Below are 22,992 nucleotides of genomic sequence, written 5' to 3'. Positions count from 1 at the left end.
AATAAAGCAATGGAGATCTGAAGAGCGCGCATAATTTCCAGCTCCTCGCCTCTTCTTCCTGATGCTATCGAGGCCTGGTGTGATTTTTCTCAATTCCTTTAAAAGAGAGAATATAGGCATCACTACCAGAGGAGAAAGAGGAAATAATGAGCCAGCAGTGATTTTACAAAGGCACCTGACTTTCATGATCGCGACATCAAATATTTCGTCTCCCCTGCCAGCTGGGAAGTCTGCCGGTGCAAGCAGGGAAGGCAACACTGAACCGGGATGCGGGACGCGGGACGCGCTGTTCCCGCAGCCTCCTGCCCGCAGACAATGGGCAACCTTGCTCCGAAAGCAAAAATATTATTGAGGCTTCGGCAGCCTGCCAGCAAGAGGGGAAAAAAAAATAGCAATAAAAAAAATCATCAGCTACCGCCTTTGGCTTCGCCAACTTAATCACTTCCTACAAAGTTCTGGAGGAGCAGGGGTAACCTGAGGAGCGCCCGGCCATTCCTGGCGAAAGCGGGAATAGCGGGATTAAGAGCGACAAGGATCGCTGTAATAATAGCGACCTAACGGGAGAAGGGGAGCTTGGGGGGGAGTCTGTCACCTCAGCCGGTGCCCGGGATGGGAAGAGCTCTCCTTTCCCCTCGGAGACAAAAGGCCAAGTCTCACAGACACATATGGGCCCCCAATTTTTGCAGGGCCCACTTGATAGGATCCATCTCTACTTGTGCAATACACCTCTCGGCCCTTCACCAACTTCTCTCCCCCCACCCTCTGCCTGGAGACAGAGATGAAAGCTGCTTGGGGACGCAAGTGCCCCCGTTTCCCCCGCACCCCGTTTAAGCTATTCCCTACCCATCTCTTTCCCTCCACCTCCCCCCTTCCCAAGCACACCTCATCTTTGCCCTGTAAGCCCCAGCCGAGCCCCAAACTCTGACTCTAGGACAAAAAAACAGGCAGCCCCCCTGAAAGATTTCCTGAAAGATAAAGACAAAGTTGAGAGAAGGAAGGGGGGGGGGGGGGGGCCGGGGGACGGGGGGGGAAGACAGGAGAGAAAGCTGCCTGAACACGAAGTGTAAGGGTATCAGTCACTGCCTGGAAGGAAGCCCCAGCTTGTGAACTCTTCTTGAACCGACATTTAAGTCTACGGTCATAAATCACTGGGACATAAACTCCGCCATTCACGACTGATAGCAGCGTATTTGTGGCCTGCTTACCTTAACTTCTGACGACTGAGGCGGAAGCCAGCATGCTCGCTCTCTCCCTCGCCCTCTCTCTCTTTTTTTTTTTTTTTCCTTTCAATTTTTTTGGAGCCGACACGACCCCAGGAGCAGGCGCTGCCTGCCACGGCCCGGTCCCTGCGGCCACGGGGTGGGCACCGGCTCAGCTTCTCCGCACCCGGCACCCCCCAGCCTGCCCCGCACGGGATGGGGACGGTTCCTCCAGACACCAGCCTCCCCTGCTCCCCTCCTGCTCCAGGCTGCCCACCCTGCTGCGAGCCGGTCCCCTGCGTGCCGGGTTCCCCCTGAGCGGGGCACGGAGGATGGGGATGTTTCCCAGGGCTTCTCTGGGAAGGGATGGAGAGAAAGGGAAGGAGAAAGGGGGGTGTGGGGGGAGTGGAGTGGGTAAAAAAATAAGTAAAAAGGAGAAAGGGAAAAAAAAAAAAAAAGGAAGGAAGAAAGAAAGGCTGCCGACTGGGGAAGCCTGGGGCAGGGCGGGGGCTGGGGAGGGAGCGGAGGAGCGCAGCACTGAAGGAGTGCGGCCCCCCCGCACCCGGGCGTCACCGAAGTCTAGGAAAATTATGCTAATGAAGACAAACGGCGCTCACAAAGGGTCGCTCGCTCTCACCAGGCTCCGGGGGTGCTGCCGAGGGGGGGGCTTGGGTTTGTCCCTCTTACCGGTGGGCTTGGGGGGCGTCTGCGAAATAGCTCCTCTGCCGCTCCCCTCCTCCGGGAGCCCCGCAAAGCCCCTGATGAGTCCCGGGGAGGAGAGCAAAGCCCGGAGAGCCGGGGCTGGATTGGGAGAGCAAACCGAAGCCCACCAGGATCCCCGCTCTGGGCAATGCTTCCAGAGCCACGCTGGAAATCATTAGAGTTACTAATTATTAACTCATGCATGCGTGAGCGCACAGGCACACAGATGTACATACAAACACCCCTCGACACCCCCCCCCCCCGCCAAACATCCCCAGCTCCCGGGACGGGCACAGAAGCGCTCACACACACACACACACACACACACGTGCTGCACAGGCGATCCGGGTGCCCGCAGCGGGGAACCGTGGGGAGCAGTCCCGCGTGGACGCGGGCCTGGCGCCGAGCAGATTCACCTCCCGCTCATCGGCAGAGCTGGGAAGGGCGCTCAGCAATTCCTCCAGCGCCCTGGGTTTTGGGGGGGGGTGGTGGTGTTCACTCCCCCCTTTTTCCCTGCAACAGAATAACGGCAGCAACCGTGCAAACGAGAACTTAAATAAAGTTGCAGCCCCTGCCCCTCTGGCAAGCGGTAACAGGACTGTGGGCTTCGTGCATTCAGCGGAGGCTCCGGATAATGCCTAGGTGTAAATTTGACGTTACTTCGTTAATTAAGGCATTACAAATATAAGTAGTGCGGTTAAAGCACGAGGGAGCCCGGCGTCATCTTAAAGCACAAACAAAGCGAGAGGGAAGCGAGAAATAGAAAGCACTATAAGGCTGGGGTGGCCTCTTACGCATACCAATGGTTTTTGTCATTTATGGCTATGCAAGATTTATGACTTCATGCACCAAAGCTGTAAACAGAGCACTAAAACAGAAAACACTTGCTCCTTATGGCATAAGTGAGAAGGCACCACATGAAAGGGGAAGCAGGGAGCGTAGGAGGAGAGGCAGAAATCCCGCGTATGCGTTTTGCTTCAAACAACCCCTTGAATGTTGCATCGGAAGAAAAAAAAAAAAAGTCTTTTTAGTCAATAATCAACCCCACACTTTCTTCTGAAACTGCTGATCGGCCAGTCGCCCACTTGCCCGACCAAATAGCGAGCCGCAGAGCTGCGCCCCGACGGAGTCCCCGGGCTGGAAAGGAGGATTTGGAGAGGGAAAGCGAGTCCGGGACTGCAGGAACCTGCGGCCGCCGGGGACCCGCCGATGTGGGGAGCCTGCCGAGAGCCTGGGCCACCTTTTCCTGGGAGCGTGTTTAAACTTGGGAGCCGACTCCAGCAGGATACTGTGACTACATGTCTGTATTTAAGAGCGGGGAAGGGGGGGGGGGGGGGGGGAAGGGGGTCTTTCTAAAATTGAAGGATTTGCAAGGGACTTTAATCGTGAGAACCGAAGTGGTTCGTAGGAATACTGAAGTGTTTCCTCCATTCGTCTCACTGCCTGCAAAGAGTATTTTGCGAGATTTCGCCTATTAGCCCAGTTTCCCCACGCCCTCTCTCTCCCTAAAGAGATAATTTTAAACATTAGAAGATGATTATTTTTTTTTATGTCTCCTATGGTGTTGGGATAAGTGTCCCAGCGCGCAGATCCCCGCTGCTTTTATCTGTCTTTCACTCCCAGAGGCCGAATATTTTCTTTCTGCTTCATTCCGCGGAGACCGATAGGGTTCAGCACAGGGAGGGACCAGCATCATTTGGGGCTGCTTCCTAGGTCAAAACTTGGCTGCTTTTTCTTCCCGAAGGGTTCCACTCTGCGGGACTTCCTTCCCCTCTTCCCCCCTCCCTTTTAATGTAATTACTTTTAGTTTCCGAATAAAATAGTGCCTGTAAAGAGCTTTGTCCTTGGATGCTCCGAAATGGAAGGAGGGAGCACCATAATTCAAGACTGATTTGGGGGGATCTCTCAGTGATGAAATAGCAATGCAGGGAGTTTCTGAAAAAGAGAACCAATTCTAGAAGCGGTGCCTGTCCAAGTAGTTAGAGAGTTAGGAGATGATATTAGCTGCCTTAGAGAGGGGGTGGACTATCTAAGCAAGCCGTGGTTAGTCAAAATTATTGTTTCTATTCTCTGACTCTGAAGAATGCCAACGCGCTCTTTGTTATTTGCTTAGAAGTCTGAGATTATTTACACAACTCCCTGAAATCTCTCTCTCCTCCAAAACTCTTCTTGCCTTCTCTTGCTCTAGAGCAGAACTGTATTATTTATGAGTGTTTTAACTGGGTCAATATGCATCCGAACTGGGTCATAAATCAGAGGAAACGCTGCCAAGTAATTCAGCTGCAATTAAAGCTTGCACTTTGTTTTTGAGGCATGTTTTGGCCCATTTCAAAACACGGCAAAGCCAACCTTGGCTTTTAGACACACAACTGGGAACGAAATAGCTCTCCTCCCCTCCCTGAAGAGGGACGCCGGGTCTGAGAAAGTACAACGTGTTTCAGTATTGTGAGAAGGGGAAAAAGCATTTCCTTGGGTCAGCTTTGCTCTGAGAGCGGCTTAAAGAGCAGGAAAGCAAGAAACCAGGCCAAACAGGTCTCTGCAGAACAGCCGCGAATAGCTCCGGGTGGGTATAACCTTTAATTTTGGTTTGTTTTCAGCGGAGTTTTTTACCATAGTTCTCCTGCCTTCCCCTCTCCCTCTCTTTTTGACCCCTCAGAAGATGAGTAATTACAAGCACCTAGTGACTGGGTACCAAACGCTACAGCAGGAATGGGTGAGAGACGTGGAGTGACTAAAGTGAACCCCAGCGCTCTGACCTTCCCCAAGCAGGGACAAAAGGGGAAATGTGTTTTTTTCTGTAGCATTTTGCTCTCCTTGGCTAGTCAAGTACTCTTTAATTTTCAAAATGTAGAGTGCATTCTTTATATATAGCTACACACACGTATTTATAAGTGTATGCAAATATTTAATATATTTATCCTCATTTATGGATATATCTTTATTTATGTAAACGACGACATGGATGTGAAATTAGAACTAGCATATATTCTCCTAGAAGATAATTTCCACTCTTCCCCTTTTTATTCTCTCTTTCCAGATTCCCATTCAGAGAGAGGGGAAAAAAGAAGCCCACATTTCTAAAGCCGATTTATTGTTAGAAGCCATGACTGGCTCTTGGTTCAGCTCTTTCTCACAGCGGAGAAAAAACGGGAAGCTCCCTCGGCTTTTTTGGAAAGGGGAAGCTTTGCCCCAGATCTGAGCACCCACGCAGCCCTCCGCACACGGTAAACAACGTACCACCAAAGCATCATAAATAAAATGGCAGCGTGATCACACAGTCATCGATTTACGGAGCGGCAGCGGCCGAATAAACCCCCATAAAAGAATAACCGCCACCACACTCGAGTACGACCCCGACAGAGGAGCACTCCTCCCAGTTGTGTTCCCACACTTCCCCAAGTGCATAAATGCATAAACAAACACACAAATAAAATGATAAAAAAGTAAAATAAAATTAAAGCGGGGGAAACACCCAAACACGACAATAAAAGAGGCTTCCCATCTCTAGCAGGTCATAAATAATGATAAGATGGCAATGGAGGGGCTGGAGTGGAGGCAGCTGGGCATCAACAGCAGTGTGGGATCTCTATGGAGAAAAATAAATAAAGCAGCAAACTCTCCCTGATCTGCTCCCTGTGAGGGGAGAGTTGAATATTTACCGCAGCAAATTGAAACAAAGAGAGAAGCAGCCCGGCTCCGGGTGCCCACACACCCGCACGCACACACACACACACGCACTCCCTCCAGCCTCCGCCACTGACCTTTGCCTCGAACAGCCATAACTCACCACAGAAATGAACAATCAACGGAAATACCTTAAAATAAAATCCATCCTTTCTAACGAAGCATTTCGTCCTCTCGGCTCGACAATAACCTTTCCATAAGGAACGAAAGCTGTCAGTGAAATGGCCAGCTCTTGCGGGGACGGTGGTGGGGGCAGGAGGAAAGGGGAAAAAAAAAAAAAAAAAAGAAGAAAGCAGTGCTTGCTCTGAACAGAAACTGGAAAAGCGTAATCGCAGACGGAGCCAGCCCGGGTCTCCACTCCAAATGCCACAATAATGCACTGTATTATGTGCTCACGTGGTCATACGTCAACTTAAATCCTTTTATTTGAAATAGGGAATCATTGAAGGAACAGGGTTTCTTAGCGCGAGCCTTTGCTTTCTAAAGCCTCAACACAATGTGTTAAAGGAGAGTTTTTAAGGGAGGAGAAAAAAAAAATAAAAAAATCCAAGACATGCTGATGACTGGGAAGGGGGGGAGGAAGAGCGGTTTGGTTCTTTTTCCTCCCACATCAATATTTCTTTGCACAAAGCCCATTGGAAGGTAAGAGGAAATTTTCATATAATATGGGGTTACGCTGCACTTTAATACTTAGCCTAATTAACCGGCATTTGCTCCCCAGGCCCGCCGCTCTGCTCCACGTCGCGTATCCTCTGCAACCCCCGAAGAAAGCCCAAATCCTAATAGTATTATTTCCAGCCCCCTTCTAAGTGGGACGATTACCACCCTTCCCCCCACCCCCAGCCGTCTCAGCCCTGCCATTGTACAGGGCTTGCTCAACTCCCACACGCTACATCAGGACTCCTGTAGAAACTAAAAAGACCTGTAATTACCTGACAAAGGCCCAAAAGAGTCTCTTCTAAGAAGCTAGTTGATATTTGTCCTTGTAACACACTATGAAGAATACACCTTCCTTCACTGGCGTGGCTCTGAATTTTGCAAAACCTTTTGGGACCTTGCTGTTAAACCTGTGCTTACGCATTTCCTATACAGCTAGTTTGAGTGATGCACAAAATTATAGGTTTCTAACGATGAAAAAAAAATTGGGGAGGGGATCTCTCTGCCTAAGGGGGGAAAAAAAATTAAGAAAAAAAAAGAGAAGAGCAAAGTTGCATGCGGCCCTCGAGCCAGGCAGCTTCGCCTGTGTGCAAACACACATCTTCCCTGTAGGACTGTTTAACTTGTGCTATTGACACAATAAGCTAAACAAACAAAATAAACCCTCAACTCACTAACTTTTCTGGAAGGAGTCAAAGAAAATCAGACAATTCACGCTTTTAACTTGTTCCTTGTCCAGTTCTGTGACTCCAGCATTTTGCATCGTGATATATATACCCTTGCCTAAATCTTCCCACTATCCCCCATGAACCCAAAGAAAACTTCCAGCTAACTGTATGGGGTATACTGTTTCACCTGCACGTCACTGAAAAGTGGAAGTTTTCTTTTTAAAGGTGATTTTTAGTGCTATGGGCAAACCTTGGGCACTCCCGCTTGACTAGTAAAAGCGGGCTACTGGAATTTAAACCCATCAGTAACAGTGTGTAGTAGTGGACAATGCAGCAAAGTCAGCGTGACATTACAGCGGAAGAAGGATTTGCAATTTTTCATATGGAAATGACTAAACTAGTAGCAGGGTACACATCTATTATCCCTCACTAAGAACTGGAATAAAACTTTTATAGACCTTTGAAAAGGAGAGATCACTTGATACACACAACATGCCCAAGTTTGTAGCTATCAGCACGACTGGGACCTCCACAGCTCTCGTACTTACTGTAAACCAAGGCTGGTATTTACTCGAAATGGACTCACGGCACTTTTAAAAACTGTGCGCTTAGATTCTATAAAAGAAACACACAGGGAAGTTCTTCTGCAACAATGAAACTGGAAATAATGGGGAAAGGAGTAGATGTTGAAAAAAGCAGAGCGAGTCTTTCTTGGAGCTGTTGCAGAAAAGTTATCGACTGCTTTGTGTCAAAAGTAGAAAGATGGCCTTAGAAGTTACAGTCCTGAGCAAATAGAAACTACAAAAGCAATAAATCACAATCATAAGTCAGCTTAAATGCCTTAACGCTAGCTGTGGCTGTTGGCTTCAAAACCCTGTTTCTATGAACATCTTTATTAGTATTAATGGCCAAGTTAATCCTAAAACTACTGTTTAACAATTAACTTCGTGTATGTAGTGGGAAAACTAATTAATTCTTAAGAAAAGTAACTTCTTGACGTGTGAATACCTTCCACAGGGTGTGCTTTGTGAGGGCGGAAGGGGGAGTCTGCCTAACTTTATGTTGTCCTGGATGGCAGCTGAAAATTATTCTCTTCCGCCGATTTTGGAGAAAGCTTGCTTTGCTCTAGTATCGCGATTACGAGTTTCCAAATACAAAATCAAATGATCTTGCGAGGCGCAGGAGCTAGAATTCCCCTGCCACCCCATATATTGCTTTGTTCCTGTTCCTGGACATTCAACATTGTGTTTTATTACCTCGATAATTCGGAGACCTGAAGCATGGTTTCTAGCAGAAAAAAAAAAAAAAAGTGGAGTTTGTCAGTAGGTCTGCTACTGATTTTTCTGTGCTTTATACACATGGTTTCGAGCTGAGCTGAAATTCCACGCTCAGTAACGACAAACAGATCTGACTTCATAACGTGCCTTCATTAAGAGAGATCCTTTGTGCCAGCTCTGGCATTAATAGCCGCTTTTACCATTAATGGTATTCAAAGTTACCTTCAATATCATTAGATCTAGAGTTTTTACTGCCTTTCAAGTTTACTTTCGTGCCAGTTGTTAAGAAGTAAATCCCATGTGGAGACGAAATAGGAATCACTGTACTATCTAAGTATTTATTTCCTCGCTTCCTTGAAAGATTTGAAATCTGCTGGGATGCAGAGCTGTTTACCTACATCTGTGCATCTGATAGAGATAAAGTTGGTCTTTGATCATTTCCAAGCAGATAAAAAGAACAGAGCTATCAACTGTGCTTATGAGAGAAGTTCTGCCCAGAGTCAGCTGAGTCTGCCAGTGTTGGGTCCGTAAAGGAATCCCAAATATCTCTGCAGGCAATGCTGCGGGTACGTGCCCCCGGTGGAAGGTTCCTTCGTGCCGTATTTTCGCTTTTAATTTCCCAATACAAGCGTGAATAGACATTTGCAGAGCCTTTTTGTAGTTAAGATTTAAGCAGCCCATTAAGTCAACACAAAGAGCCCTTGTAGTCCCGTAATTTATGACCGCTTTTAAAAGGTAGTAAAATATACTAATTGTACATCAGCGTCCAAAAATAAGTAGGTAAATCTACCAGGAATTTGAGCTAATTCTGTGTAATCCTCCCCTCTCGGCAGCCGGCACAAGAAAATTGTCACTATGAAAAGCATTTCTTTTCTCCTGCCTAGGAACCCAGCATATGTGAAGCACTCCAGCAGCTCTGAACCACCAAACACCAACATCCGTCCTGTGCAAAGCAGGCCGGGTCAGGCGAATTCACGAAACTTATTCTGGTGCATGCACTCAGACAGAACATCAGGTTTTCTAATATCCCCACATGCACTCCCCACGTTTGCAGAACTGGCTACGGAGACCTTCGAGGAGGCAAATAGACAAGCCGCGACGAGGCACTCAGCGCAGACATGGCTCCAGCCCGCTGTCCCTCGCCTTATGCCTTTTGATTCGGGAAGGAACTAAGAATGGACAAAGAAATTCTCAACCTCTTTCGCTCTTCAAATGACTTTGCATCCTTCCTGTCCCCCAATGCCTTTATAAGGATGGCGATCACTCAGGTCCCATACGATTCTTTGTCTGCCCAGACACGCGCATTCACCACCCTCAGAAGATGAATAGAGCCAATCCAGGGAAAAGGAAAAAAAAAGAAAAAATCCAGCTAGGTTAAATATTTATCACGACAACAACAACAAAATCTTATTCAAGCAGGCTTGTTCTGCATGCAGGTACCAGGCAAATGGCTTGCTTACAGTTGCGATCGGCGCAAAAGCAGAGCCTGGCCACTTCCCTGCTCTTACCTCCTCCAGCTGCGCGGAACCGCTCGGGAGCGCTCCCGGTTTCCACCGCCCCAGCCCAGCGGCTCTTTTTTGGGGCTCCCTGTAAACAAGCAACAAACAGTGCCTTACCGGGGAGTGCAGGGGGAGGTGTTTTGCTCCTTCATAGGCAATACATGCTTTGCCGGGTACGCTGGGAGAGCTGCGGAGCGGGACAGACAGGGATGGAGGAGCAGGAGCGGGCTCCTGGCGCGGAGCTTACGTGGGTTCCCACCCGGGTGAAGAGCACGGGGAGCTGAGAAATAAAAGCGTGCGGATGGTGTGGGGTTTTTTTCTTCCTTTTTTTTTTTTTTTCTTTTCCCTCCCCGTAGACAGCTATGCCTTCTGTCTCCAAGTGTTTGGAAATATTGTCATTCCAAACTCTTGTTACATGAATGTCTGCTTTATTTTCCTCTGGGAAACCTTTGTTTAGGATCATTTAATCAAGAACAGACATTAAACGCAAGTCGTGGCGTTCATCTCTGCTGAATAAAACGCGGAAAGTGTTCCAGTTTAAATGCGGGGCGTATTGTGGTTGGGCTTTTATTCAAACGGTTAGCAGGGCCCGATCCTGCCACCACTAAGAAAAGCCTAAAAATTGAAAAAATTCCTCACTGAGGCAGGATAGGGCCCAAAGCCCCCCCCCCTTTTTTTTTTTTTTGACAGACTGAAAACCATTGAAAGAGGGAAAAAAGTGAACGGCTTCTCTTCCCCTAAAATAAAAAATATTGCACAATCCAAAAAGACAATAGTCAGATTATTCGCATGCCACTTACTGAATCACGTTTACATCGGAATTTGTCAGATATAATAATGTCCCTTTCGTATTCATTCTCGCTAATAAAAGCCGCCTAACGCATCTTAAAATTGTCAGTAAATGTAAATGCTAATAATTTAATAACGCCGCTCTTGCGGAAGGGTGTCATCTGAGCCTTGGAATTATTAACTCTGTCTTGGGAGAACTTTTCGAGGAGAGATTTTGCTTTGGTAATTTAGTAGTTCCATAATTACGCTAATAATTTTAAATTTGGTGTTGAACTCCAGTCTACATAAAATCATGCCATAATAGCCTACTAAGCTGTTTATTGCCGTCTCATAAATTTGAGAGCGCTGACTGTTAAAATCTACTGGCAAACACAAAAGAAAATGGCAAATTCAGTCTGTGATCTCAGAGCCCTGGCGGGGCTGCCCAGGGTTGTTCTGAGCTCTACCTTCCGCCCCACTCGGCTCCGGCGCAGGAGGATCCCCCTGGCATTTTATGCTTAGGCTCATACCTTAGTCGTTTTGATCCCTAATCAATAGGCATGTTACAAACGGCAATAACCATCTATCAAACGTGTCGTGACTGGGTTGCCCCACTCATGTTAAAGATGAAGTGTGTATCTCAAAGTGGTGCCAGCGACTTTCTGTTATTTATTTTGGAGCGAGGAAGTCACGCTACCATATTTTACAGCGCCACAGCCCCTTATACTATGCTGCTCCTTGAAAGAGTTGCTAAGTAGCAGTAAAGCACTTTACAAACGCTATGACGCTTTTTCCTTTTTTTTTTTTTTTTTAAATTTGTTGTTATCCCAAACTCTAATACTCATTGCGGCACTTTAAGTCCGTACATAAATCGTTCAGACTAATGAGTCATAGAGAAATTCGCCCATGACTTTTCCTGTACAATGCTCACTGCCTTTCCATTGCTTTTTTGGCCCTGCATTAGGAGCCGGTGATTTATTAACGCCAGGAAAATTGAACAAAGCAGGTCCTACTGCACTGTGGCACCCAGCCTTCCACACTGTGAATTAGAACATTATCAAATGTGTTTGCCTCGGTAACACTTAATCACCAAAAGCCGTAATGTGACCACAAGGCAGCTAAAACAAAGATTTAACATTTCTAAATATTAAACTTGTTAAGCAAATGCTCAGCAGACAAAGCAAGCACAAACAATTAAAGTCATCAAGCTAGAAATACACACTACCTACTTACCAACACAGACCCTATTGCTTGCTTAAGAAGTTTAGAATCTTTCAAGATAAATCAGGTGGGTTTTTTGTTTGTTTTTTTTTTTTAAGGGAAAAGAAAAGGAAAAAAAAAGAAGAAAAACAAACTCCAGTAATAAGGAATTGAGTTTCACTTCTGAGAGGATCACTCCTAGTGAGGACTGACGGCCACAGATCCATTCCTGACTAGCCGCATTAATTATTTAATGAGTCACGTGATCCTGAAGATTAAAATTTCAATATCTCCACCAGAACAGACGCAACACCTTTATCTGCGAGTGCAGGGATCCTTGTACTTGGGTCTCCTAATCTTTCCTGGTTTTGACAGCTCCTCAGTTTCTAAGGAGAGCCCTTGGGCATTAGTAACATGGGTTTGTCCCGCTCTGTGCAGCGGGATGGGGCAGGTTTGCACCCCGTTTGTCTCCCAAATTAGCCAGTTCAGCTCAGATCGTTACTGTCTGCAGGACCTGGGGCTGTAAACGCTGCTGGCAGGTAGCACCAGGAGCTGCCCTCCGCGGGTCGGACGGCCCGTCCGCGGGCCCAGGCGAAGCCGGCGTGGATACCTGGGGCCTTCGGAGGTAGCTACGGAGTTTCCCCTGCTCACGGGGAGAGCCCCGACCCCACTGGGACCCTTGTGGGCCGGACCCAGGCGCTCGAGTGGATGGCCCCCTGGTGACCCCCACCCCACACGTCAAGGCACGGCCAGGCCGGGAGCCTCCGGACCCTGGGAGAGCCTCTACAGTGTGCGGGGCTCCAGGGGCCGCGCCGCCCGCCTGGCTCCGGCGGAGGTGTGGGAACGGCGGGCGGGTCCGGGGCTGCCCGGATCGGGCACCAGCAGGGGCAAGAGGGGACACGGAAGGGGCTGGATTTTCTTGGCATGCCTGTCAAGACGTCTGCTTGTATGAGAGCTTCCCCTACCCCTTCCTCGTTTACAAACACTGGGCAAGAAGGCCAAGGGAAGGCAAGCACCCTGAAGGGGAAAAAAAAAAAAAAAAGAGCGAGAGAAAGAAAAAAAATAAAAGGAAAACGAAAAAAAAAAAATCCCAGCATTGCGTAATCCTCCAATGCAGGATGGCTCTAGCTGTTAAATATAACAAGGTGCTTCTCACAGCTGAGTTTCCTGTGCAATAAAAATCCAGGTACAGCAAGATCTTGCAGGAAAAGCAGGGAGTAGGATCTTGGAGAAGGAGCATTTTTTCTTGGGGGGGGAGGGAGGAGAAGTGGGTACCGGGGTTACCGGCGTGCCGTTCCCTGCGGCCCCTGAATTGACTCTGAGGTGATCTGGTCTTTCTTTGAAAGATTGACAAACTTCAGCGTTTTGGGCCGCTCTCGCCTTTGTGGCCAGGGCAGATAAATCCGTGTGTAAGAGACACCGGGAGAGCGGGAGAGAGGGAGGGGGGCGAAGAGACATTTAGGTCCAAGTGCCGGGTTAAAAAGAATACTGTCTTTAAAGGTCAAGGGTTTGAAGGGTCAGTCTGCTCCTCTAAAAAAAACAATTAATGGGATAGAAAATTTGTCCTCTTGGTGAACTCCCGGTTGCCTTAGCAAAGGGAGCACAATGCGAGAATTTAAACTGGACGGTGTAATTTTGGAAGTTATTGTAAAGACGGGCGGTATGGGACGGGGAACACAGGGCTCCCAGCCCGGGAGCAGCTCCTGCTCCCAGCGCAGGCAGAGGGGGAAGAGGGAGAAAGAGGAAAATTTACCTTAAACGATGATAATCTGCCATGGGGTATTTTGCAGTCCGCGGTTCAATCTCCAGCAAGAGTGTACATTTTTTTAGCAGACAGCCAAGTTGCTGTGTCTTTACACATGACCACCTTTTTTTTTTTTTTTTTTTTTCCAGGGAAATCCTTTGCATCTTCACAGACTTTTCCAAGAGAATGCCTTTCAGAACCGCTGTTGAATTACAAAGAAGTATTTATTGTAGGAGGTGATTAATGATTCTCTCTAAAATTGCTATTTGCAGTGTGATTTCATTTCTTTTTACAATGGAAGCAAACCAGGTTTATACGCATAGACTGCACACTAAAGAAATCCTGGATCTCCAGTTAATATGTTTCAGCTCGAATTTTGCTCGGTTGTCCTAATTTTGGCTATAAATATATTGAGAGATTCTTAAGCAATAAACAAAACTAAGTGTTACATGCTTGCAGATAGTTACTTCGCAACTATATTTTTCTCCCTCTATAAGGAGGCAGCTGGCAATTCAAGGTTTAATAAACATCAACATGAGAGTGGAAGCACATTTTCCAGGCCTGCTTCTTGGTCATGTTTGGAGACAGGGGTGTTTGCTGAGGGCATTTTACAACTGCCATCTCTCTGATGCTGAACGTGGTTTGCCAGTGGCATGTTACATTTTCCTCCAGGACGACCCCTGTTCCATGACCAGGCAGGGATGCTGGCAATACCCTTGAGGCCTGGTGCTACTTCACCCAAGGGTGATGATGCACCTGGTTCTGGCAGCCTCACTCACCCGAAGAGAAGCACTGATTCAAAAAATCCCGCTCTTGAATGCATTTGTGTAACTCAGTCATGGCCTTCAGGCCTTCCCTAGAAGATTTACTAACACTTGAGCTCTTTTCTAAGCCTTTTCTTACCCGATTCAGTGCCACTCTTCATTGAGGAAGCCCTGAGCAAGGCTCCCCATTATCAGCACCGCTTTGCCTGCCCTCCTTAGCTGCCTGGAAGCAGCAAGATGCGAAGCCTGAGCTGGAGCCACTGGAACCCCATTTTGCCACAGCTGTTTCAACCATTTCAGTCAAATAAACCTCTTGAGTTGTACCCAAATTTATGTTTGTGCCGAGGCTTTCTCAACACATTTTGAAACAGTCTTTGAAAGAAAATAAGAAGGAAACAGAAAAGCTTAGAGAAACTAAGTTACCGCCCATGTTTTTCCCTTCCAAAGTGCTGGTCAGTTGAGAAATCATAATCGGGTGAAAATGAGCGAATAAATTACGGCTGGCTAAAGATTTAAAGTGTTATCGTGAGGAGCATGTGTGACTTCTCCAGCAAAACCCGTAATGAGAGCTTGCTGGCCTCCAGTAGAAGCAGGGTTTCTCTGTAAAGCACCTCAAACTAGACGTCGCACGGACAGTGATGGACAGCCGGGCTGATTCTCCCCCAAGTCCGCTAAAGACAGCACCACTCACCTACACGGTGAAGCAAGACCTTTCCTCGTCCTGCAGCGCTCTTTTTTCTGGCCAGGCAATTAGGAGGAGTCAGGACATATTTAAAGACACCATTACCCTATCGACAAGATGAATCCAGGTCAAAACCGTTGTTTTCCATTCCTGGTGCCAACACAAGCACAAGGTGGATGAAACAGCACTGAGTGGACTTGTGTTTCAAGCGTTTAATTCTTTTGTACAGAATATTTTTTATTACCAGCATTTGGCACTGTTATACATCACACCAAAAATCCACAAATTGTACATGGACCCAAAACGATTTAGACGGTGCAAAATATAAAGACAGCGACAGCCTTTGTAGTAATATTTCTTTAAATAAATGCAATAGGGAATGTGGAGAAAAACTAAGATCACAGCTACTGCGGGAGATACACTTAAACCCAGTTAAGTTACCTTTGATACATAAAACATTTCCCTTCGACAGCATAAGGGGACATTTTCCGTAAGTCCTTCACCTTCCATGGCTGTGTTCGTTCTCTCTCCCGTGTCAGGGTGTGTGTATAAGTGCGTGTGCACACTCACACACCCGCACATGGGAACCCACGAACACGCCACAAAACAGCGCTATTCGAGTCAATGCCTCACACAAGTGTCTCACGAGGTCTTTGCTTTGTTTTAACAGTCTTTTATTCGTAAAGTGTTCTCTTTAAAAAAAAAAAAAAAAAGGAAAAAAAGAGTCCATCTTAGGTACAGAGAATTCGTCCGTGACAGCATCCAGCCCTCTCTTACACCGAGGGCAAGGGAGCGTTTCCATAAATAGAATAAAATGATGGGCATGGAACCATTATCTATATACAATGTAGACAATCGTCCGGGTTTTGGTTTAAACATGTGTCCGTTCTTGGGCACGTCTCGTCTTCCTTTCCTGCTCCTGTTTTGTTTTATACAGTTGTTTGGTCCAAACCACCAGCCTCCAACACGGAGCAGCTGGAAAACCCCAATAGATAGGTAAATATATATATATTAGGGGGAAAAAAACCCACGTATTTATAGCGCGGCTGCGTTGGGTGTAGCCCCATCGAGCGGGTGGGGGTGGCCCTGTGTCTGTGCTTTGGACTGCTGGCTCAGTGCGGACTGGTTTGAGGAGCGCATCTTTGTGTTAGGCAGTTTATGGTCTTTCTTCCACTTCATGCGCCTGTTCTGGAACCAGATCTTGACCTGGCGCTCGGAGAGGCAGAGGGTGTGAGCGATCTCGATGCGTCGCCTTCTGGTCAGGTAGCGGTTGAAGTGGAACTCCTTCTCTAGCTCCAGGACCTGCTGTCTGGTGTAGGCAGTGCGAGACCTCTTGGGCTCCCCTCCGTTGTAATTGGGGTTGACTGAAACGTGCACATACAGGCGCACACACGGGCACATGAACATACACATACACGCGGAGGAGAAAGAAAAGGAGAGAAGGGGGGGGGGGGAGCGATGGAACATAATCATTATATAATAACTTGACACCAGGTTCACGTAGGATACATAAACGGCAAGAAAAATTGTTTCTCAGCCTATCGACAGTGGGGACAATCGAGGAGCAATAAAAAATGGTGATGGGCATTTGGGTTAGAAGAAAAGCTTCAAAGACACATGGCCCAGAGCCACTGCAGGGCAATTAAATTTATGGGGGCTATAATTACTGCCCTAACAGTTTGGCGTCTCGTAAATCTTTTGATAAAGGGCCCCGGATACAAAAGGTTTCTCACTTTTTTTTTTTTTTTTATTAGGAAACGTGGAGGGAGAAGGAAGATAAAAAAAAAGCGCCACACACGCAACGACCCATCCCGGCCCCGGGAGCACCCTCCCCCCTTCCCTCCTCTGCATCCCCACCTCCCCCTGGCAAGAGCAACTCACCCGTGCTCACATGGATCTTCTTCATCCAGGGGTAGACCACTGGCTCCTTTCCCTTCAGCCCGGGCAGGCTCTTGTCGGACAGCAGCTGGCAGCCGGGCCCGGTGCCGGCCGCGGCGGTGGGGGCCGCTTCGCAACGGCGCTGCAGGGCATGGCCTGGGAGCAGGGGCTGGGCCGGGCCGGGGTGGCCCTTGGCGGGCGGCGGCGGCGAGGCGCCCGGGGGCGGCTGCTCGGGGCCCGGGGCGGCGCTGCCGGCGCTGCTGTAGCTGTAGGGCGCCTGGGGGTAGGAGGGTCCCTGCGCCGGGTAGAGAGCCTCGGGAGGCGGCCCCGCCGGCCCCGTCGGCGCTGCAGGAGCCTGGTAGCCCGGTTCCCTGCGCGGCCGCGGGAAGTACTCGGGCAGCGCTGGGCCCGGGTGCGCGGCGTGCAGGTGCGGCGGCGGCTGCGGCGGGGCATGCGGGTGCGGGTGGTGCGGGTGGTAGCTGGCGGAGCTGCCGGCGCTGCCGCTGTGCTGCGTGTACTCCTCGCAGGGAGGGAATTTGGGCTCGATGTAGTTGGAGTTTATCAAAAACGAACTCATGGTCATTAATTTGTGAAGTGCAAAAATACTAATTTTTCTCGCGTTGTCGTTTTTCTGGGCTCGGTGAGGCCCCTCCCCTTCCCCCCCTTTCTCCCCTCCCTCCCTCTCCCCCTCCCGCTGCTGTCAAGTGCTCGCCGCTACCAAAGTTTGGGCCTCCAGCTCCCCCCCCCCCCCCTTCCCAGTCGCACTCCCCTCCCTTCCTCTCTTCCCACCCCTGGAGTGCTTACAACACACACAACACCCAAATGCACACACACCCCTCTTCACCCCCCGCCACCCCACCACCACCTGACCGCCAGCGCCAATTACCGCGCGGGGCCGCGGACCCCGGATCAGGAAATGGAAGGAGGGCGAACAGCCGCTGGGCAGCTCCGAGCCCACGGACCCACCGCGGGGGCCGCTGATGCGCCTCCTCCCCGTGCTGCGGCTGCCCGGCAAGTGAGCGCCCCGCCGGGGGCTGCCGGACGCCAGCGGCCGCTCCTCACCAGCATCCCCTGCTCCGACCCCGGCCGCGACCGGCAGTGGCGGTGTCAAGCGAGATAAAACTAACCCAGCTCTGGCAGTCTTTCTCCCCTCTCTTCGTCCGGGCACATTTTTGTTTCTCCGTTCCCCGCGGGAGAGCGTAGGAAGCGGGGCAAGGAAGCCAGCTGCACGATCCAGAGGGAGGCAGGCATTGCACAAGGCGTTGCACAATCCTTTTAAACGAACCCGGCTCCAAACGCCTGGAGTCGGGGCTGCGCGCGGCAGAGGGCGGCAGCGGCTGCCGGGCACGGGCCAGCTGCAGCACTGCTGGGTCTGCTCCCAGTGCCCCGTCGCCGCTGACAGCAGCCGGCCTGCCGGAAGCGCGGGGGCCAAAACTTTGCACCTTCGAAGCTGTGCTAACTGGAGGGAGAGATGCAAAAGTTCGTACGAAGGTGGCGGGGGGGCAGAAGAGAGTCCTTGCATGGCTGGCGGGGTGTGAGGGATGTAGCGAGGCTGAAAATATCGGGGAAGAGAGGGGGAAGAGGAAAGAGGGGAAGGCGGACACGACGGCATCAAGTACTTCCCAGCGGCGATGGTAGGGCTCCCTGCGAGCACCCCTCCCCGTGGAGGAGCGGTTTCCAAACCACGAATTTAAGTCCGTCGTTTTAGTATGCCTCGTCCTGGCCTTATTTCTTAATTTTCTATTCCAAGTGAAATAGCTAGTGCCTTCTCAGAAGGAACCTATAAACCTTGGCGTGGAGGGGAGAGGGCACTGGGGCACTTCTGCGTGGCTAAAACTGAGATTGTTAACGATATTTGCAGCTCAGAGGGGAAAAAGGCAACTGCCTTGACCTTAGGTAATTGAAATTTGATGGTTAAATTAATTACGCTCTTATTCTAAGGGAAAAAAAAAGTACTTATTGCACATCAACTAGTCTGGTACCTATAGCGTTAGAAGTTAACTTTTGGGAATTTTTCTCCCCGTCCTTTTCAGGAAAGCATCTAAACACACAGAAATATTTACCGCACCCTTTGAGAATATAATTGCTGAGTGGGTAATCTCATCTACTGGTATGCTAAAATACATCTAATATATCAAGCATAAATACGACACGATTTAGATCTTGCCCTCCTAAAGATATTACATTAACAGTTAGCCTGGTTTAAATTCAGATTATTGTCTTTTGCAGTTTTATAGATAATGGATATATGCAATAAAATTCTATTTCAATATATATTCTATCTAACAAGGCACATATCGTATCGATTTATATTTTATATATACACACACAGGCACGCACATTGCAGGCGGCTTGTAATATGTTAGAACATTTCCAGCACTTGGGTATACTGGGGTGCTTATCTAAACAATCACTCATTTCCTCCTCCTATCGAATGTCTAATTTGTAAAGAGAGTTAAAACACATTTACTTACTCATTTCCAACAGCACATCTATGGAACTCTTTTACTGGGGTAATAGATAAGTTTCTCTATTTACTCTGCATGGAGAGGAAATGCGGTTACACACATGCACACAGAGACAGCCATAGCTGTTCAACAACACACATTTGACAGGAAACGGGAGATCGTTTTATTTATCAATATATATTAAAAAAAAAAAAAAAAAGAAAAAGAAAAAGACTGACGGTGCAAAAAACCCAAACAACAAAACCCCTACAAAACCAACAGCAACCCCTGTTGTAAAAGAATAAAGCTCTCATCCACATGACTGTAAAAAACCAAAGATTGCCAAAGTCCACCACGAGCAGACAACATTATCCCGGCATAAAGAGATACATGCACACGTACAGACACATACATACAAATACCTGCCGGCCAGCACCAGATGAATATCCTAATATCCCAGCACAAGGGAATATCCTAAAAATATTATGCTGGGCACAAGTCCTGAGACACCATGGCCAGAGCACCCCAGCAAGCTGCCGTGCTCCCACGCCACGGTAAAACGCAACGAAAAGTGGTGTCTTAGTTTGTAAGCTCAGCGGTATATTGGCCGAGCTAACCGGTCTCTGTTTCGTATTATTTACCATAGTTAGATCTCAAAGTATACTTGTTTCACTGTCCCTCTTTCTACCGTGGGGCTCTGGCACTCGGTTACAGAGAGAAGGATGCAATTTTCTATACGACTGTAAATCTGCAAGGTGACCTGAGCTGCTCAGATGAAGTCCTGTTATTTTCTTGTGGTTCTGTTAGCCTGCGAAGATGTGCTGAGACAGGACCTCCAAAAGGCCTGTTCCATGTCTTTGTGGTTTTGTTATCATAAACAAGAACCCAGCCAAGACCACCAAGTGTTATCTTGCACACGGCCATTTCGACATTTTACTGCAAGATTTATGGCTGTAATAAACAATCTCAGAAACCCTCTTTCCCCCCCCCCGTACTTCCCTTTAACAAACTTGTAGCATCATCCTAAGCTCACAAAGAAAGAAAAGGAGAGGAAAAAAATAGGCCAGCTCACTTTTTTCTTTTCTTTTCTTTTCTTTTTTTTTTTTTTTTTTTTTTTGTAGAAAGACTAGAGGCTCGATTTCACTGGCGAAGGAGGCTTTAATCAGTTAATAAGGGAGGGAGAGTTTCCCGGCTGAGGCTGGCAGAGGAAGAGATGGGAACCCCACCGGAATTAAGTTGAGAGGGAGAGTCAATTTTCTTTCATGCACCAAGAAGAGGCAGCCTCATACATACCCAAAGAGGGGGGGAAAGGGAATCCCCCTTTTTCTTGTGAAGCAAGCAAGCACTCCTGCTACCCTTCACATGCGCTGCTAAAACGTAATTACTCCGAAAGATAAAATAATAACAGCAAGAATAGCAGTAGTAATAAAAATAATAATAGTAATTCAAGTCAACCTTTCGCCGTGTCCAGTCATTCTCTACCGAGAACGGTAGGAGGAGGGAGAATCACACTAGCAGCCTGTTTTGAATTTGATTTGAACCATTTTGAATATATTTAGCCCCAGCTTTCCCGTCTTGAATGCGAGGCTGTCCCAAGTTTCAAAGTGACCGAAAAGTGACACCGTGTGCATTTTGTTTCTTATTAATCTTACACATTGACAGTCTTTGTTAAATAACAAGGCGTGCCCTTCACCAGGCGACATTTTCATATTTGTTAGACGCGGTGACCTGAAGTTCACCTCGGCCTTGGACTTAGTTTTTCTAAAAGGTCTATAACAGTGTCTTTTAGATAGCGGGGTGCTTTGCCCAGGTCATTACTTCTAAGGGAAAATTAAGAAAAAATCGCGGGAGAATGTAAACGTTACGGAATGTATCGACTGTATTCCCTCCTTTGTTCCTGGGAATGATACAGCCCCCGAGGCTGCTCCTGCTTCTTTCCTACGGTCGCTGCTGGGGCAATGCTGGCAGTTTTGTCCCAAGTTCAGCATTTGGCAAAAGCGGTGGCTTCCCTGGGACCGAGGCTCCTTGTAACAATGGGGGTGGTTGGCGGGATTTGCTCGGTCTGCCCTGGCGCAGTTAAATAAATACGTAAAATGTGATTTGTGCCCCGATTTGAAATGAATGGTCTTTTGAGCAGACCTTCCACGCCAGAGAGCAGTATGCCGATGCAGAGAGTGAAAGGACAGAAAGAATTCGTCTCAAGTTATTAACTGTTCTGCTCCAGGTTGTTGCTTTATATACTTCATTTTATTTTATTTTGGTTTTAGGGAATAATTTGAAGGACAATTCAGAAGGAAGAAATTGCAATTTATTGAAATCTCAGAGTCAACTTTACTTTGAAAATACTCTCATTGATGTATTCATTCTAAAACAGATAGAAAATATGGAGTTCGAGACACTAATTGTTTTGGTGAGGAAGTAAACGGATTTCGGTCACCTACTCATGAGTAAGCCGGTTATAGTAACTGCTTTCATTGGGGGTATATCAAAGACGTATTGTTATTCTTGGAAACAATCCGGCTGCTATTCTCTAACCAAATAGATATTTGGCTACGGCTTTTAGCTTGTTATCAGGCTTCCCTCTTACACCAAATAAATACTCTGGATGTGAAAGGTTATACACTATCTCCAGCGAGGGCAGGCTCCCCAAACGTGCAATGCCAGGGCTCGCTACATGTGAGCAATAGCAGCAACTTGTGAACACGGTCTACACGCTGAGCAAACACTTGCACTATCTACTTCCCAGGCTTCAGCAGGTACTTTAGGCAAAATCTCCAGTAATCGCTTTGGCTCATCTCGCATATTTCTTCTCAAGGAGTAGCACTCGCCTACCACGACCCAGCTGTGTCTCTCGCAAAGGATTACCGCACAACAGCTACGCAGAGGCCGGTGTAGCCTCCTGCCTTTGGCGTGGAAAGGCAGCAAATACAAGGATGGGGGTGAGGTGAGCTCTTTCCAGGATTCCTCTCGCCACTCCTCCACAAATTTCCTATCAGTTTAGGAATATTTGGAAACATCCTTTCTCTCCACCATCAAACCTTCTTCCTCACCATTTCAGGCTGAAGCTGGTCTGCAGTGATCTCCCCCAGAATGAAATTCACTGTTCAATATTGGCCAGTTCTCCCTCCAGAGTCGCCTAACGCAGGAGCTAAAGCTTCAGCACCAAGGCGGCACTGGGAACAAAAAATCCTAGCTATGTGGGAATAAATCTTTGCGCAAAGAACTGCCACAGAACTTTTTCTTTGGAGGGAGGGAAGCCAAGGGAACGGAGGGATAGGGAAAAAAAAAACCAACTCCCCGCTCTCCATTTCGCTGGGAACTGCTGCCTTGGGTAGTTCCCGAAAGCTGTGAGAATCTTCGTAATCACGGAGGAGCACACCGCCAGCTTCCCCGCAATATTTTCCATCGGTAGCACAACACGGCCCCACCGCCCAGCATTTTAGATGAGCTCCTTCGGACCAAACATATAACCTGTATTATCTCCGGCATGTCCTGTTTAAGTACAGTTTAGTGGTCACTACAGAAATGAGAGCAAAGGCAAAGACGCGGCTAAGATCGATACAGGCGTTAATAGCTTCGCTCCTATCTTATCTTTCTGCCATTTTGCAAAGTGAGAAGGCTCAACATTAAACCTCTTAAAGTAGGTTATTATATAATAAACAAGGGTGAAACAGTTTGCTACCTGGCTGTCGGAGGAGGCAACACCAGTGGCTGCCGTGGGGGTAACACGCGTGTTTACCTGCCACGGCTGAACCCGAGATATTCAGACACAAATGTGGCCGATAATTCAAGATGAAAAACAATGCGTATTACTCTTGAAAAG

The 22,992-nt window shown here is 48.0% G+C and overlaps 2 protein-coding genes and 1 long non-coding RNA gene across 14 annotated transcripts in view; 1 reads left to right on the top strand and 2 right to left on the bottom strand.

Moving 5' to 3' along the window:
* The window catches only part of HOXA3 (homeobox A3), a 44,812-nt gene that overhangs the window by 5,187 nt on the left and 16,633 nt on the right, over positions 1 to 22,992 (bottom strand). For 2 of the 12 annotated variants that reach the window (XM_062622732.1, XM_062622737.1), the window contains 2 exons: positions 13,408 to 13,600; positions 9,696 to 9,774 (listed from right to left, as the gene is read on the bottom strand). The exons of 2 other annotated variants lie outside the window; for them this stretch is intronic. The gene's annotated coding sequence lies outside the window, so the exon portion shown is untranslated. Of the gene's footprint in view, positions 1 to 1,205; positions 1,642 to 5,716; positions 5,933 to 9,695; positions 9,967 to 11,687; positions 11,707 to 13,407; positions 13,601 to 14,301; positions 14,535 to 14,853; positions 14,953 to 22,992 lie in introns of those variants that run through there. 8 more of the 12 variants (XM_062622734.1, XM_062622736.1, XM_062622733.1 and 5 more) reach the window with 8 other exon arrangements.
* LOC134165704 (uncharacterized) lies at positions 2,722 to 5,746 on the top strand. The gene is made up of 2 exons (XR_009965618.1): positions 2,722 to 3,201; positions 4,939 to 5,746. It is a non-coding gene; the product is annotated as an uncharacterized LOC134165704 (long non-coding RNA).
* Positions 15,042 to 17,452, bottom strand: HOXA4 (homeobox A4). The gene is made up of 2 exons (XM_062622748.1): positions 16,726 to 17,452; positions 15,042 to 16,208 (listed from the first exon to the last, which is right to left on the bottom strand). Exons 1-2 carry the CDS (start codon positions 17,303 to 17,305, stop codon positions 15,880 to 15,882), a joined length of 909 nt encoding a protein of 302 aa, XP_062478732.1. The 5' UTR covers positions 17,306 to 17,452; the 3' UTR covers positions 15,042 to 15,879.

Source organism: Pezoporus occidentalis, unplaced genomic scaffold (genome assembly GCF_034315485.1).
Source record: "Pezoporus occidentalis ecotype Australia unplaced genomic scaffold, CSIRO_AGI_Poc_V1 ctg246, whole genome shotgun sequence".
In the NCBI taxonomy this organism is placed as follows: Eukaryota; Metazoa; Chordata; class Aves; order Psittaciformes; family Psittacidae; genus Pezoporus; species Pezoporus occidentalis.
This window is presented reverse-complemented; position numbering and strand designations above follow the sequence as displayed.

Excerpts from the sequence above, each read along its gene's own strand:
- HOXA4 (XM_062622748.1), bottom strand. The coding sequence starts at position 17,305 with ATGACCATGAGTTCGTTTTTGATAAACTCCAACTACATCGAGCCCAAA. Across the intron at positions 16,209-16,725 it reads GAAGATCCATGTGAGCACGG|TCAACCCCAATTACAACGGA; the intron begins GTGAGTTGCTCT and ends TGCACGTTTCAG.